The following is a 16,424-nucleotide window of genomic DNA, read 5'->3' on the forward strand; positions in this document are numbered from 1 at the left end:
AAAGGGTTAGATTTTGGTATGTGGATTCTGTGGGATTTTTTGTTAAGAATTTCTAAGCATGGTCTCTGCTTGTAAGACATCCTGAAGAAGGAATCTTCAATGTTTGAAGAATTTAAAAAAAATGTTATTCATCTATTGCTGCTGCATAAGTTATACCAAAACATAGTAGCTTAAAACAACAATAAACATTTGTTACTCCACAGTTTCTGTGGGTCAGGAACTCAGAAACGACTTTCTGGGTTGATCTGGCTTTAGGTCTCATGAGGTTGCAGTGAAGGTGTATGCCAGGGTTGCTGTCATGTCACTTGATTAGGGGTGCAGGATCATCAGCTTCATAGGTAGTGCACTCATGTGCCTGGACGTTAGTTGGTTCTGGTTGTTGGCAAGAGGCCAGTAGTTCTTCCCTTGTGAGCCTTTCCATGGGCTGTTTGAGTGTCCTCATGACACTCTGGCTTTCCCTAGAGTGAGCAGTCCAAGACAGGACAAGGTAGAAGTGATGATGTCTTATATGATTGAGCCACATACTACTATGTAGCAATATCTTATTGGTTACACAGGTCACCCCTATTCATTGTGGTAGGGGATTACGTAAGTGTGTGATTACCAAGCATCAGGAATCATCAGGAGCCATGCAGCAGGAGACTGGCCAGCACAGGAAGTCTCCCCTCATTTAGTTTATGTTTTGATTTGCATAAAATCAGTAGGAGTTTCACACTAGTACAAATATAAAACATTTGTCTGAATAAGCATAAGTGTTTTTCTGGGATAGCCCACAATACTGTCATCCACTGACAGTATTTACTTGGTCCACAGCAGGGCTGGAAAAATGAGACTGGGATGGGAAGTGAACAGAGGAACTACAGTGAGTGAATTGGAAGTGGTTCAGAATGAAAGAGTTAATATTCCAAGGAAGAAGAATTCACTCATTTATTCACTCAGTAGGCATTTATGAGCACCTAAGTTTTTGGTACAGCATACTCAAGGAGCTCAGGGTCTAGTAGAAAGACAATCATACAAGCAAGTATATATGTAGACCTTACTGTGTACCAACTTATACAAGATGTATATATATATTTATGTTTTTTAAATTTTGAGATGGAGTTTTGCACTTGTCACCCAGGCTGGAGTGCAGTGGTGCGATCTCGACTCACTACAACCTCCACCTCCCAGGTTCAAGCGATTCACCTCCCTCAGCCTCTGATTATAGGCATGCACCACCACACCTGGCTAATTTTGTATTTTTAGTAAAGACGAGGTTTCATGATGTTGGCCATGCTGGTGTTGAACTCCTGACCTCAGGTGATCTGCCTGTCTTGGCCTCCCAAAGTGTTGGGATTACAGTGAGCCAAGGTGCCCGGCCACAAGATATTTTACATCCATTGTTTGAGTGCCTCAAAAATCCCGTAGAATGGGTTATCTATTTTATGAGTAATGACACCAAGGCTCAAAAAAGTGTGTGATTTGCCAAAGTCTTGTGCAATGAATGACTGAAGGTGTTTCAGGAAAATGAAACGTATGACTAATTGGCTTTGAAATGTAGGTGGTGCAGAATACAGCGGTCCTGGAGTCAGTTGAAAATGGTGATCTGATGCTTATGTGAGAAGTCAGGGATCAAGGCATGGTTTGAGACTCCTTCCTGGAAAGGTGATAGATGAAGCTGAAGGAGAGGAATGGGTAATTTTGAAGGAGAATGTAAGTGAAGAAAAGTGGAACAGTGAGAGAATCTTGTCATTTTAGGAATGGTTAAAAAATAGTAATCATAGTGCTGGAAGTGGTGGCTCACACCGGTAATCCCAGCACTTTGGGAGGTGGGCGGATCACAAGGTCAGGAGGTTGAGACCAGCCTGACCAACATGGTGAAACCTCGTCTCTACTAAAATACAAAAATTAGCAGGGCATGGGGCACATGCCTGTAATCTCAGCTACTCAGGAGACTGAGGCAGGAGAATTGCTTGAACCCGGTAGGCAGAGGTTGCAGTGAGCCGAGATCATGCCACTGCACTTCAGCCTGGGCGACAGAGCGAGACTGCATCTCAAAAAAAAAAAAAGTGATCATTTTGTAAAACTCCAATCTTTATGTAACGGAAAGAAGACAAATTTCTATTTTCTTTTTATTGCAAAAAAAATACTGTATTTTTAATGTTTATGTTAGCTTTTCAGGATGTCCAGCAAAGAATCCTGTGGGAAAAAAGAGACGTCTCAGAGGAAGGATACCACCACTTCATCACCCAATTTTGGTGAAAAAGTAAGAATTTTGATTTACTGACCTAGAGATACATTTCTTTTTTAACAATTTATTTTTGTTTAATGAAGAAAAATACGCCTTACTACTATAATGATTTATGTAAATATTTTGTTCTGCCCGGCTGATCCAGGAAAAGTCATTTGCTTTTCCTGTTTTTTACTTGCATTGTTTTATTATTCCTCACAACTGTATGAGGTGGGTACTATTATTTCCAATTACACAGATGAAGAAACTGAGGCTTAGAGAGTAGTTATATAGAGATAAGTAATTTGCTTAGGTATTCCTGACTTCAATTCTAAGCCCCCTCATTCTTAGCAATAACTCGACATTGAAACCATTTTCCATGTTTTCTCCTTTTTCAGTTTCCTCACCGTTGGCTAGGATTGCATTCTCATCAGTCAGAACGGTCAGCGCTATGTGGCTGAGGCTAATAGTGGGGAAGACATACTTACCATGTCTTTAGTCTCTCAGAAACTACCTTAAGAAGTGTTTTGGGGGCTGAGTGTGGTGAATCATACCTGTATGATTTTGGGAGGCGGAGGCAGGAGGACCACTTGAGCCCAGGAGTTTAAGACCAGCCTAGGCGACGGGGTGAGACCCTGTCTCTCAAAAAAAAAAAAAAAAAAAAATCAGACGGGATGGTGTGCACCTGTGTTCTCAGCTACTCAGGAAGCTGAGGTGGGAAGAGGATTGCTTGAGCCACAGAGACCAAGGCTGAATTGAGCTATGTTCGTACCACTGCACTCCAGTCTGGCTGACAGAGTGAGATCCTGTTCTCAAGAAAGAAAAAAAGGTAGTAGTGTTTGGTAGATGAAATTTAGGATATCTCATTAAATGAGCTGGGTATTGTCTCCAGGAAGCAAAAGTGCAAACAAACAAAAAACCATGTAATCGGTTTTATTATATACTCTCTGAATGGTCTGGACAGTTGATCATCAGTATTAAAGAGTGTTGATGCTGTGTTACATCCAAAGATGAGAGACTATCTGGCAAAGGTGAATATTCACAAAAAAAGTGATTTCTGTGGTAGCAGGTTAGTTCATATGACTTTTCATGACCTGGATGAAGTTCCAGATGGTGTACTTTTTGGTGTTTGTTCCTTGCTTACTTACTAACTTTCTGATTACTAATTTGGTCTCGTAGGTATAGCAGTAGTTGGAAAGGTAACCCTGAAGCATGGCCATACAGTACTCTGTGTAATTTATATACTTCCCATCTCCATTTGCCGTTATTAACTGGCATGCTGTTTGCAATTAACCCCTCATTCCCTCTTAAACCTACTCTAGTCAGACTTTTTCTATCACTCCTATAGCAGTGGTTTCTGTATTGCTAAATCCATCGGTCATTTCTAAGATCTCATCTGACTTGGCATATCAGCAGTGTTTGATGTAGCTGATTACACCTTCTCCTCGAAACCTTTCATGAAGCTTTTTGTTTTTCTCTGAGTCTGCCTGCTATGGAATTCACCTGGCTTTAGAGGTACCATATTCTCCTGATTTTCCTCCTTATTGGTGACTGCTTCTCAGTGTCCTTTGCTAGTTCCTCCTCATCTTATTAAACTGTAATCTTTCAGGTACCCAGGCTTTGTTTTCCCAGTTACTAAATTGTGATTCCATTCTTTGAGTTGCTTAGGCTGAAATCCTTGTGATTGTGCTCTACCTGCACCTATCAGCAAATTCTATGAGCTTTGTTTTTATAATAGGCATACCTTGGAGATATTTTGGGTTCAGTTCCAGACCAGTGCAGTAAAGCAAATATTGCAGTAAAGTGAGTCACATGAATTTTTGTTTTCCCAGTACATATAAAAATTACATTTATACTGTACTGTAGTCTATTAAGTGTACAATGGCATTATGTCTAAAAAAAGTGCATATGTTAATTTAAAAATACTATAGGCTCAAGCAGGAGGATCCCTTGAGCCCAAGAGTTTGAAGCTCAAGGGATCCTCCTACCTGAGAATCGTGCGACTGCACATCACCCTGAGCAACAGAGCAAGAGCCCATCTCTAAAAGTAGTAATAATAAATTTAAAAAATACTTCATTGCTAAAAAAATGCTAACGATCATTTGAGTCTTCAGTGAGTTATAATCTTGCTGCTAGAGGGACTTGCCTTGATGTTGATGGCTGCTGACTGATCAGAGTGGTGATTACTGAAGGATGGGGTGCTGTGGATGAAGTTTGCCACATTGACTCTCCTTTCATAAAAGATTTCTCTGTAGCATGCAATTTGGTTTGACAACATTTTACTCACAGCAGAACTTTCAAAATTGGAGTTAATCTCTCAAACCCTACCACTGCTTTATCAATTAAGTTTATGTAATATTATTCTAATCATTTGTTCTCATTTCACAGTGTGCACAGCATCTTCACCAGGAGTAGAAATCAATCTCAAGAAAACCAGTTTCATTGCTCATTTATAGAAGCAACTCCTAATCCATTAAAGCTTTTTTTTTTTTTTTTTTCAAACAGAGTCTTACTGTGTCGCGATCTTGGCCCACTGCAACCTCCGCCTCCTGGGTTCAGGCGATTCTCTGCCTCAGCCTCCCAAGTAGATGGGACTACAGGCAACCCGCCACCATGCCTGGCTAACTTTTTATATTTTTAGTAGAGATGGGGTTTCACTGTTTTGGCCAGGCTGGTCTTGAACTCCTGACCTTGTGATCCTCCCAACTCGGCCTCCCAAAGTGCTGAGATTACAGGCGTGAGCGTCCTCACCCGGCCCCCATTTAAAGTTTTATCATGAGATAGTAGCAATTCAGGCACATTTTCAACCTCTCCTTCAAATTCTAGTTCTCGTGCAGTTATTTTCTCCGCTGAAGACTTAATCGCTCAAAGTCATTCATGAGGTTTGGAATCGACTTTTCCAAACTCCTGTTAATGTTGCTATTTGACCTACTGCCATGAATCTTGAGTGTTCTAAATGACATCTAGAATGGGGAATCCTTTCTGGAAGGTTTTCAATTTACTTTGTCTGGATCCATCAGAGGAATCACTGTCTATGGCAGCTATATAGCCTTACAAAATGTATTTTTAAATAATAAGATGTGAAAGTTGAAGTTACTCCTTGATCTTATATGGACTGCAGAATAGATGTTGCATTAGCAGGCATGAAAACAACATTCATCTCTTTGTACATCTCCGTCAGAGCTCTTGGGTGACCAGATGCATTACCAGTGAGCAGTAATATTTTGAAAGGAATCTTTTTTTTTTTTTCCTGAACAGTAGATTTCAACAGTGAGCTTAAGGTATTCAGTAAATCATGCTGTAAATACATGTGCTGTCATCCAGGCTTTGTTGTTTCATTTCTAGAAACACAGGCAGAGCAAGATTTAACATCATTCTTAAGGTACCTAGGATTTTCTGAATGATGAGTATTGGCTTCAACTGAAAGTCACCAATTGCATTAGCCCCTAACCAGAGTCAGCCTGTCCGTTGAAGCCAGGCATTGACATCTCTCTAGCTATGAAAGGTCCTAAATGGCATCATCTTTCAATATAAGACTGTTTGTCTATGTTGAAAATCTGTTTAGTGTAGCAACCACCTTCATCAATGATCTCAACTAGGTTTTCTTGATAACTTGCTGTAGCTTCTACATTAGCACTTGCTGTTTCACCTTGTACTTTTATGTTACAGAGATTACTTCATTCCTTAAACCTCAGGAACCAACCTCTGCTAGCTTTCAACTTTTCTTCCGAAGCTTCCTCACATCTGTCAGCCTTCATAGTGTTGAATAGAGTTAGGGCCTAGCTCTGGATTAGGCTTTGGTTAAAGGGGAACATTGTGGCTGGTTTGATTTTCTATCCAAACCACTCAAAACTTGCCCAATATCAGTAATAGGGCTGTTTTGCTTTCTTATCGTTTATTTGTTCACTGGAGTAGTGCTTTTAATTTCCTTCAATAACTTTCCCTTTGCATTCATAACTTGTCTAATTGTTTGGCACAGATTAGCCTTCAGCCTGCGTTGGCTTTTGACATACCTTCCTCAGTCAGCATAATCCGTTCTAGCTTTTGATTTAAAGTGAGAGACTTATACTTCTTCCTTTCACTTGAACACTTAGAGGTCATTGTTGGGTCGTTAATAGGCTTAATTTCAATATTCTTGTGTCTCTGGGACTAGGAGGCCTGAGGAGAGGGAGAGAGACTGGCAAATGGGTGATTGGTGAAACAGAACACACGCAACATTTATCAGTGAAGTTTGCCGTCTCGTATGGGCAGTTTGTGGCACCCCAAAGCAACTATAATAACATTAAAGATCGTTGAACACAGGTCCCATAGCAATATAACAACAATGAAAACATTTGAAATATTATGAGAATTACCGAAGTGTGACACAGAGACATGAAGTGAGCACATACTGTTGGAGAAATGGTGCTAATGGACTTGCCACAAACCTTCAATTTGTAAATAATGCAATTTTCTATGAAGTACAATAAAGCAAGGCACAATAAAACGAAGTATACTGGTGTTCAGAGTCTGACTGCCTCCTTTACTGGTTATGTCTATGATCCAAGCACCTTGTTTTCCTAAAATTATTATAATAGTTTCCAAATGACCTCCCTGCTTCTGCATTTGCTTCTTTATAGTCTTCTCGACACACTAGCTGATGTGGTCCTATTAAAATATAAGTCCAATCATGTTATTCCTCTGCTAAATACTTTCCAGTGTTTTTTCCACTTCATCCAGAATAAAAGCCAAAATCCTTACCAGGGTTGACAAAGCTGCCTCCTCTCCCCATCCGATCCCCCTGACACTCTCCTGACATAATTTGCTTTTCTGCTCCATGGCCTCCTTGCTGCTGTTACAACAAGGCAGGCATGTTTCTGCCTCTGGGACTTTGCCCTTGCTGGCATTCCCTTTGAGTTGCAAAATTCTTTCGCTCAATATTCTTTTTTTTTTTAATCTTTTTTTTTTTTTAATTATTATACTTTAAGTTCTAGGGTACATGTGCATAACGTGCAGGTTTGTTACATATGTATACTTGTGCCATGTTGGCGTGCTGCACCCATCAACTCGTCAGCACCCATCAATTCGTCATTTATATCAGGTATAACTCCCAATGGAATCCCTCCCCCCTCCCCCCTCCCCATGATAGGCCCCGATGTGTGATGTTCCCCTTCTCGAGTCCAAGTGATGTCATTGTTTAGTTCCCACCTATGAGTGAGAACATGCGGTGTTTGGTTTTCTGTTCTTGTGATAGTTTGCTGAGAATGATGGTTTCCAGCTGCAACCATATCCCTACAAAGGACGCAAACTCATCGTTTTTATGGCTGCATAATATTCCATGGTGTATATGTGGCCACATTTTCTTAATCCAGTCTGTCACAGATGGACATTTGGGTTGATTCCAAGTCTTTGCTATTGTGAATAGTGCCGCAATAAACATACGTGTGCATGTGTCTTTATAGCAGCATGATTTATAATCCTTTGGGTATATACCCAGTAGTGGGATGGCTGGGTCATATGGTACATCTAGTTCTAGATCCTTGAGGGATCGCCATACTGTTTTCCATAATGGTTGAACTAGTTTACAATCCCACCAACAGTGTAAAAGTGTTCCTATTTCTCCACATCCTCTCCAGCACCTGTTGTTTCCTGACTTTTAATGATTGCCATTCTAACTGGTGTGAGATGGTATCTCATTGTGGTTTTGATTTGCATTTCTCTGATGGCCAGTGATGATGAGCATTTTTCATGTGTCTGTTGGCTGTATGAAAGTCTTCTTTTGAGAAATGTCTGTTCATATCCTTTGCCCACTTTTTGATGGGGTTGTTTCTTTTCTTCTTGTAAATTTGTTTGAGTTCTTTGTAGGTTCTGGATATTAGCCCTTTGTCAGATGAGTAGATTGCAAAAATTTTCTCCCATTCTGTAGGTTGCCTGTTCACTCTGATGGTAGTTTCTTTTGCTGTGCAGAAGCTCTTTAGTTTAATTAGATCCCATGTTCAATTTTGGCTTTTGCTGCCATTGCTTTTGGTGTTTTAGACATGAAGTCCTTGCCCATGCCTATGTCCTGAATGGTACTACCTAGGTTTTCTTCTAGGGTTTTTATGGTATTAGGTCTAACATTTAAGTCTCTAATCCATCTTGAATTAATTTTCCTATAAGGAGTAAGGAAAGGATCCAGTTTCAGCTTTCTACTTATGGCTAGCCAATTTTCCCAGCACCATTTATTAATAGGGAATCCTTTCCCCATTTCTTGTTTCTCTCAGGTTTGTCAAAGATCAGATGGCTGTAGATGTGTGGTATTATTTCTGAGGACTCTGTTCTGTTCCATTGGTCTATATCTCTGTTTTGGTATCAGTACCATGCTGTTTTGGTTACTGTAGCCTTGTAGTATAGTTTTGAAGTCAGGTAGCATGATGCCTCCAGCTTTGTTCTTTTGACTTAGGATTGTCTTGGCAATGCGGGCTCTTTTTTGGTTCCATATGAACTTTAAAGCAGTTTTTTCCAATTCTGTGAAGAAACTCATTGGTAGCTTGATGGGGATGGCATTGAATCTATAAATAACCTGGGCAGTATGGCCATTTTCACGATATTGATTCTTCCTATCCATGAGCATGGTATGTTCTTCCATTTGTTTGTGTCCTCTTTGATTTCACTGAGCAGTGATTTGTAGTTCTCCTTGAAGAGGTCCTTTACATCCCTTGTAAGTTGGATTCCTAGGTATTTTCTTCTCTTTGAAGCAATTGTGAATGGAAGTTCATTCATGATTTGGCTCTCTGTTTATCTGTTACTGGTGTATAAGAATGCTTGTGATTTTTGCACATTAATTTGTATCCTGAGACTTTGCTGAAGTTGCTTATCAGCTTAAGGAGATTTTGGGCTGAGACAATGGGGTTTTCTAAATATACAATCATGTCATCTGCAAACAGGGACAATTTGACTTCTTCTTTTCCTAACTGGATACCCTTGATTTCTTTCTCTTGCCTGATTGCCCTAGCCAGAACTTCCAACACTATGTTGAATAGGAGTGGTGATAGAGGGCATCCATGTCTTGTGCCACTTTTCAAAGGGAATTTTTCCAGTTTTTGCCCATTCAGTATGATATTGGCTGTGGGTTTGTCATAAATAGCTCTTATTATTTTGAGGTACGTTCCATCAATACTGAATTTATTGAGCGTTTTTAGCATGAAGGGCTGCTGAATTTTGTCAGAGGCCTTTTCTGCATCTATTGAGATAATCATGTGGTTCTTGTTTTTGGTTCTGTTTATATGCTGGATTACGTTTATTGATTTGCGAATGTTGAACCAGCCTTGCATCCCAGGGATGAAGCCCACTTTATCATGGTGGATAAGCTTTTTGATGTGCTGCTGAATCCGGTTTGCCCGTACTTTATTGAGGATTTTTGCATCGATGTTCATCAGGGATATTGTCTAAAATTCTCTTTTTTTTGTTGTGTCTCTGCCAGTCTTTGGTATCAGGATGATGTTGGCCTCATAAATGAGTTAGGGAGGATTCCCTCTTTTTCAATTGATTGGAATAGGTTCAGAAGGAATGGTACCAGCTCCTCCTTGTACCTCTGGTAGAATTCAGCTGTGAATCCATCTGGTCCTGGACTTTTTTTGGTTGGTAGGCCATTAATTATTGCCTGAATTTCAGAGCCTGCTATTGGTCTATTCAGGGATTCAACTTCTTCCTGGTTTAGTCTTGGAAGAGTGTAAGTGTCCAGGGAATTATCCATTTCTTCTGGATTTTCTAGTTTATTTGCGTAGAGGTGTTTATAGTATTCTCTGATGGTAGTTTGTATTTCTGTGGGGTCGGTGGTGATATCCCCTTTATCATTTTTTATTGCGTCTATTTGATTCTTCTCTCTTTCTTCTTTATTAGTCTTGCTAGCGGTCTGTCAATTTTGTTGATTTTTTCAAGAAACCAACTCCTGGATTCATTGATTTTTTTGGAGGGTTTTTTGTGTCTCTATCTCCTTCAGTTCTGCTCTGATCTTAGTTATTTCTTGCCTTCTGCTAGCTTTTGAATGTGTTTGCTCCTGCTTCTCCAGTTCTTTTATAATTGTGATGTTAGAGTGTCAATTTTAGATCTTTCCTGCTTTCTCTTGTGGGCATTTAGTCCTATACATTTCCCTCTACACACTGCTTTAAATGTGTCCCAGAGATTCTGATATGTTGTATCTTTGTTCTCATTGGTTTCAAAGAACATCTTTATTTCTGCCTTCATTTCGTTATGTACCCAGTAGTCATTCAGGAGCAGGTTGTTCAGTTTCCATGTAGTTGAGCGGTTTTGATTGAGTTTCTTAGTCCTGAGTTCTAGTTTGATTGCACTGTGGTCTGAGAGACAGTTTGTTATAATTTCTGTTCTTGCACATTTGCTAAGGAGTGCTTTACTTCCAATTATGTGGTTGATTTTGGAATAAGTGCGATGTGGTGCTGAGAAGAATGTATATTCTGTTGATTTGGGGTGGAGAGTTCTATACATGTCTGTTAGGTCCGCTTGGTGCAGAGATGAGCTCAATTCCTGGATATCCTTGTTAACTTTCTGTCTCGTCAATCTGTCTGATGTTGACAGTGGAGTGTTGAAGTCTCCCATTATTATTGTATGGGAGTCTAAGTCTCTTTGTAAGTCTCTAAGGACTTGCTTTATGAATCTGGGTGCTCCTGTATTGGGTGCATATATATTTAGGATAGTTAGCTCTTCCTGTTGAATTGATCCCTTTACCATTATGTAATGGCCTTCTTTGTCTCTTTTGATCTTTGATGGTTTAAAGTCTATTTTATCAGAGACTAGGATTGCAACCCCTGCTTTTTTTTGTTCTCCATTTGCTTGGTAGATCTCCTCCATCCCTTTATTTTGAGCCTATGTATGTCTCTGCGTGTGAGATGGGTCTCCTGAATACAGCAGACTGATGGGTCTTGACTCTTTATCCAGTTTGCCAGTCTGTGTCTTTTAATTGGAGCATTTAGTCCATTAACGTTTAAAGTTAATATTGTTATGTGTGAACTTGATCCTGCCATTATGATATTAACTGGTTATTTTGCTCGTTAGTCGATGCAGTTTCTTCCTAGCCTCGATGGTCTTTACATTTTGGCATGTTTTTGCAATGGCTGGTAGCTGTTGTTCCTTTCCATGTTTAGGGCTTCCTTCAGGGTCTCTTGTAAGGCAGGCCTGGTGGTGACAAAATCTCTAAGCATTTGCTTATCTGTAAAGGATTTTATTTCTCCTTCACTTATGAAACTTAGTTTGGCTGGATATGAAATTCTTGGTTTAAAATTCTTTTCTTTAAGAATGTTGAGTATTGGCCCCCACTCTCTTCTGGCTTGTAGAGTTTCTGCCGAGAGATCTGCTGTTAGTCTGATGGGCTTCCCTTTGTGGGTAACCCGACCTTTCTCTCTGGCTGCCCTTAAGATTTTTTCCTTCATTTCAACTTTGGTGAATCTGGCAATTATGTGTCTTGGAGTTGCTCTTCTCGAGGAGTATCTTTGTGGTGTTCTCTGTATTTCCTGAATTTGAATGTTGGCCTGCCCTACAAGGTTGGGGAAGTTCTCCTGGATGATATCCTGAAGAGTGTTTTCCAACTTGGTTCCATTTTCCCCCTCACTTTCAGGCACCCCAATCAGACGTAGATTTGGTCTTTTTACATAATCCCATACTTCTTGCAGGCTTTGTTCATTTCTTTTTCTTCTTTTTTCTTTTGGTTTCTCTTCTCGCTTCATTTCATTCATTTGATCCTCAATCACTGATAGTCTTTCTTCCAGTTGATAGAGTCAATTAGTGAAGCTTGTGGATTTGTCCCGTATTTCTCGTGTCATGGTTTTCATCTCTGTCATTTCGTTTATGACCTTCTCTGCATTAATTATTCTAGCTATCAATTCTTCCACTCTTTTTTCAAGATTTTTAGTTTCTTTGCACTGGGTACGTAATTCCTCCTTTAGCTCTGAGAAGTTTGATGGACTGAAGCCTTCTTCTCTCATCTCGTCAAAGTCATTCTCTGACCAGCTTTGATCCGTTGCTGGCGATGAGCTGTGCTCCTTTGCAGGGGGAGATGCATTCTTATTTTTTGCATTTCCAGCTTTTCTGCCCTGCTTCTTCCCCATCTTTGTGGTTTTATCTGCCTCTGGTCTTTGATGATGGTGACGTACTGATGGGGTTTTGGTATAGGTGTTCTTCCTGTTTGATAGTTTTCCTTGTAATAGTCAGGACCCTCAGCTGTAGGTGTGTTGGAGATTGCTTGAGGTCCACTCCAGACCCTGTTTGCCTGGGTATCAGCAGCAGAGGTTGCAGAAGATAGAATATTGCTGAACAGCGAGTGTACCTGTCTGATTCTTACTTTGGGAGCTTCCTCTCAGGGGTGTACTCCACGCTGTGAGGTGTGGGGTGTCAGACTGCCCCTAGTGGGGGATGTCTCCCAGTTAGGCTACTCAGGGGTCAGGGACCCACTTGAGCAGGCAGTCTGTCCATTCTCAGATCTCAACCTCCATGTTGGGAGATCCACTGCTCTCTTCAAAGCTGTCAGACAGAGTCATTTGCGTCTGCACAGGCCTCTTCTGCTTCCCCTATTGTTGTTTAGCTGTGCCCTGTCCCCAGAGGTGGAATCTACAGAGACAGGCAGGTTTCCTTGAGCTGCTGTGAGCTTCACCCAGTTCGAGCTTCCCAGCGGCTTTGTTTACCTACTTAAGCCTCAGCAATGGCGGGCACCCCTCCCCCAGCCTCGCTGCTGCCTTTTCGGTTAGATCGCAGACTGCTGTGCTAGCAATGAGGGAGGCTCGGTGGCCGTGGGACCCTCCCGGCCAGGTGTGGGTATAATCTCCTGGTGTGCCCGTTTGCTTAAAGTGCAGTATTGGGGTGGGAATTACCTGATTTTCCAGGTGTTGTGTGTCTCAGTTCCCCTGGCTAGGAAAAGGGTTCCCCTTCCCCCTTGCGCTTCCCAGGTGAGGCAATGCCTCGCCCTTCTTCAGCTCTCGCTGGTCGGGCTGCAGCAGCTGACCAGCACCGATTGTCCAGCACTCCCTAGTGAGATGACCCCAGTACCTCAGTTGAAAATGCAGAAATCACCAGTCTTCTGTGTCGCTCGCACTGGGAGTTAGAGACTGGAGTTGTTCCTATTCGGCCATCTTGATTCTTGATCTCCCTCAATATTCTAATGGTTTGTTTCTTCACTTCATTTAGGTCTCCATTCATATGTCAACTCGTAAGTGGGGTTTGACTACTCTGTTTAAAATGGCGTATCTTCCCCACTCCTGACTCCCAGCCTTGCCTGTTTCCTTTCTCTGCTTTACTGACTCCCAGCCCTTTCTGTTTCCTTTCTCTGCTTTATTTTTTTCCATAGCATCACCTGACACACTAAATATATTACTTGTTTATTTGTAAATTCCTGTACTAGATTTTGACCTTCATGAAGAACTGTTACTATTTTTTCATTCATCTCTCTCCACTGTCTAGAATGTCTTTGGTATGTGGTAGGTACTTCAAACAAGTTTGTCCTAGGTCTGTTGAATTCAGAATCCAGTGAAAAATAAGTGGATGTGTGGTTTTGCGTTGTGGAAGACTGACTCTCACCATAGCAGTGCCACCTCACAACAACCTTATCTGAGCTGTCAACGGGCTTCCTGCTCTGACACCTGTATCCTATCTCATCTCTATTTTGTGAGCATTTAGGGGTTCTGACTTCTAGTTGAATCCCCCTTCCTTTTACCAAAGTTTGTGTATCTGTAAACATTGTTCCCCACCAAAGTTCATTATTGAATGTCAATGTTGATTCGTAATACTAGTGATGAAATAGTTCTGTGTATACTGTGCTTTATTTTGTGCTTTTTAAAATTTGTTTTCTTTACGGCATTCTTAGGACAAGAAAGAGAGAAAAACCTCAGCAAGTTCTACTAGTTCATCTTCTATAAGATCAGTTTCATCAGAAAAGAGAAAACGGGTGAGTTTTTAGATACCATAACTAAGTAAAAGTTATTTATAGTGAAGTTTTAATTGACAGTTGGGGATTTGTGGTATAAATTCCTCCTATACTTTTTCATAGCCAATAGAAAGTCAGTGTTGTTTTCTTTCTTCTCACCAAACCATTTGTCAAGTGTTTTATTTCTTGTGCTGTTAGGCCCTACCATGTGGGATAAGACAACATGGCTATCAATTTAGACAGTTTTTAAGTCCTCTCACATATATGGTTATATTTGTCTTTTTTTTTTTTTTTTTGAGACAGAGTCTTGCTGTGTTGCCCTGGACTGGAGTGCAGTGGTGCCACCTCAGCTCACTGCAACCTCTACCACCCGTGTTCAAGTGATTCTCCTGCCTCAGGCTCCTTAATAGCTGGGATTATAGGCGTGCACTGCCACGCCTATCTAATTTTTGTATTTTTAGTAGAGACAGGGTTTTACCTTGTTGGCCAGGATGGTCTCAAACTCCTGACCTTGAGTGATCCGCCTGCCTCAGCCTCCAAAAGGTTATATTTGTCTCCTTTTGAGGTAGCCGAGGCTGATACATTGTTTGCATTTTCAGATTCAGAAACTGAAATCTAGAAGGTTAAGTGACTTTTTCAAGGCCACATAATTGTGTACAGCAACAGAACCAAGTCCAGAGTTCTTTCCACTGTCATACAAATAATTAGAAACAGTGACGCAGGTTAAACACAATAAACTAATTCATAGGTTAGTGGTAATGTACTTACCACATTCAAGTTGAAGTTACGTACGTATCCAGCTTAGCTACGTAGTTGTGGTGGGTATAAGATAAGGTAGTGGAAGTTCCAGGGATGCAGAGTTGTGTTTTAAGAGTTTACGTGTTTTCATATAATTAAGCTGGGTTTCTATTTATTTTTGCAGCATTAACCTTCTTAAAACACCGATTTCATCCCATTTCTCCTCTGCTGAAAATCTTTACTCACTGTTTGCTATTCGAATCTGCTCTCTCAAATTTGTTCGTACCTTAACTATCCAGTTTTTTTTGTCGTTGTTTTCCCTTCTTCCTTGAAAGAGCCCCTCTTTTCTAGGCTGTTTTTTTCTTTCTGCTGAATTTATACCAGTTATCCTCAGTGTCGTAGAATGCCTTCTTCTTTTACCCATCTCTCAAGCTTTATTATTTATGGTTATTTTGTCCACCTGTTTTCCTAGGTACCTTTCCTCTTTAGGTGGTTGATATTTTGAACTGTTTTAGCTCTTTTGACTCTTCTGCTTCGACACTTAGTTACATCATTGTAGTAGGTTATTTGTACATGTTCGACTTCTCTTGTCTTTATTGTTTTATGTAAAACCATAAGCTCTAAGCTCTTTAGGACATGGATTATATTTTGTGTCTCTCTTATCTTTCTTGTGCTTGGCCCTGTTTCCTCAGAGTACGTAGAGAGACAGGATGGTAGCGCAGAGAGAGTCAGACAGATCTAGTTTCAGATAACTGCTCTGCTGTGGACTTGCTCTGTGACTTTAAGGCAGATACCTACCTCTGTTTGAGTTTTGTGAAACGAGGATGATGATAATATCTGTCTCACCAAAATATTGGAAGGATTAATTAAAAGTATTGTGTCAACCTATTCACTATTATAAACTGTGGGAAAAAATATGTACCAGTGCACATTTTATGTTTCCTAAGTGATAGACCTTTTTTTTTTTAAATTTCAGAAATCAGATCATATAGATGTTCTGTACTGTAATATAAAAAGAAGACAAGAACAGAAAAGGTAAATTTCTTCTTTTTAATTTTACTCTTTTGGTTTAGAATTATGAGACTAAATATTCAGATTAAAAAATTTTTAAATTTACTTTGAAGAGGACTGTTTTGCATGCAAATATCTCTAGCTATATCACTGGTTATGATTATAGAATTCTCTTAATATTACTATAAATTTAAGAAAGAGTTGGGTGAAATAAAAGTCTATGAAAACTATTGTGTAAATGACATTCAAATGTACATTTTTTATCTCAAGTGATTTGATTTTGGCACATGATTATAAGATGCATAACTTCATTGCATACGATAGTGAAGTAAGTTATGAGGCTAATTTAGAGATTTTGGATAAATTATTTTCACATATTACCCATGAAGAGAGTATGTATCTTACAGAATTGATATGGCTTTAAAACCATGTTTATTCACCAGTATGTGGTTATAGCTAGAGAAGTTGGGGAATGATGGTCAGAATAATGGAAATTATTATTCTTTAATTTCTGCACTTTTTGGATAAAAATTTCAGTGAAATTTTGGTGCAGAAAGTACTTGCTGCTAATAGGGGTAA

General features: G+C 40.1%; 1 protein-coding gene across 4 annotated transcripts in view; it reads left to right on the forward strand.

The window, feature by feature from the left end:
* The first annotated feature begins 2,153 nt into the window (after nucleotides 1-2,153).
* The window catches only part of SWT1 (SWT1 RNA endoribonuclease homolog), a 147,923-nt gene continuing 133,652 nt past the window's right edge, over nucleotides 2,154-16,424 (forward strand). For all 4 annotated transcript variants that reach the window (XM_030936033.1, XM_030936035.1, XM_030936034.1 and 1 more), the window contains exons 1-3: nucleotides 2,154-2,245; nucleotides 14,037-14,117; nucleotides 15,811-15,869. In XM_030936033.1, the coding sequence (XP_030791893.1) occupies nucleotides 2,162-2,245; nucleotides 14,037-14,117; nucleotides 15,811-15,869 (224 nt within the window). In that variant the 5' untranslated portion in view covers nucleotides 2,154-2,161. The remainder of the gene's footprint in view (nucleotides 2,246-14,036; nucleotides 14,118-15,810; nucleotides 15,870-16,424) is intronic.

The sequence above is a fragment of the Rhinopithecus roxellana genome, chromosome 8 (genome assembly GCF_007565055.1).
Source record: "Rhinopithecus roxellana isolate Shanxi Qingling chromosome 8, ASM756505v1, whole genome shotgun sequence".
NCBI lineage: Eukaryota > Metazoa > Chordata > Mammalia > Primates > Cercopithecidae > Rhinopithecus > Rhinopithecus roxellana.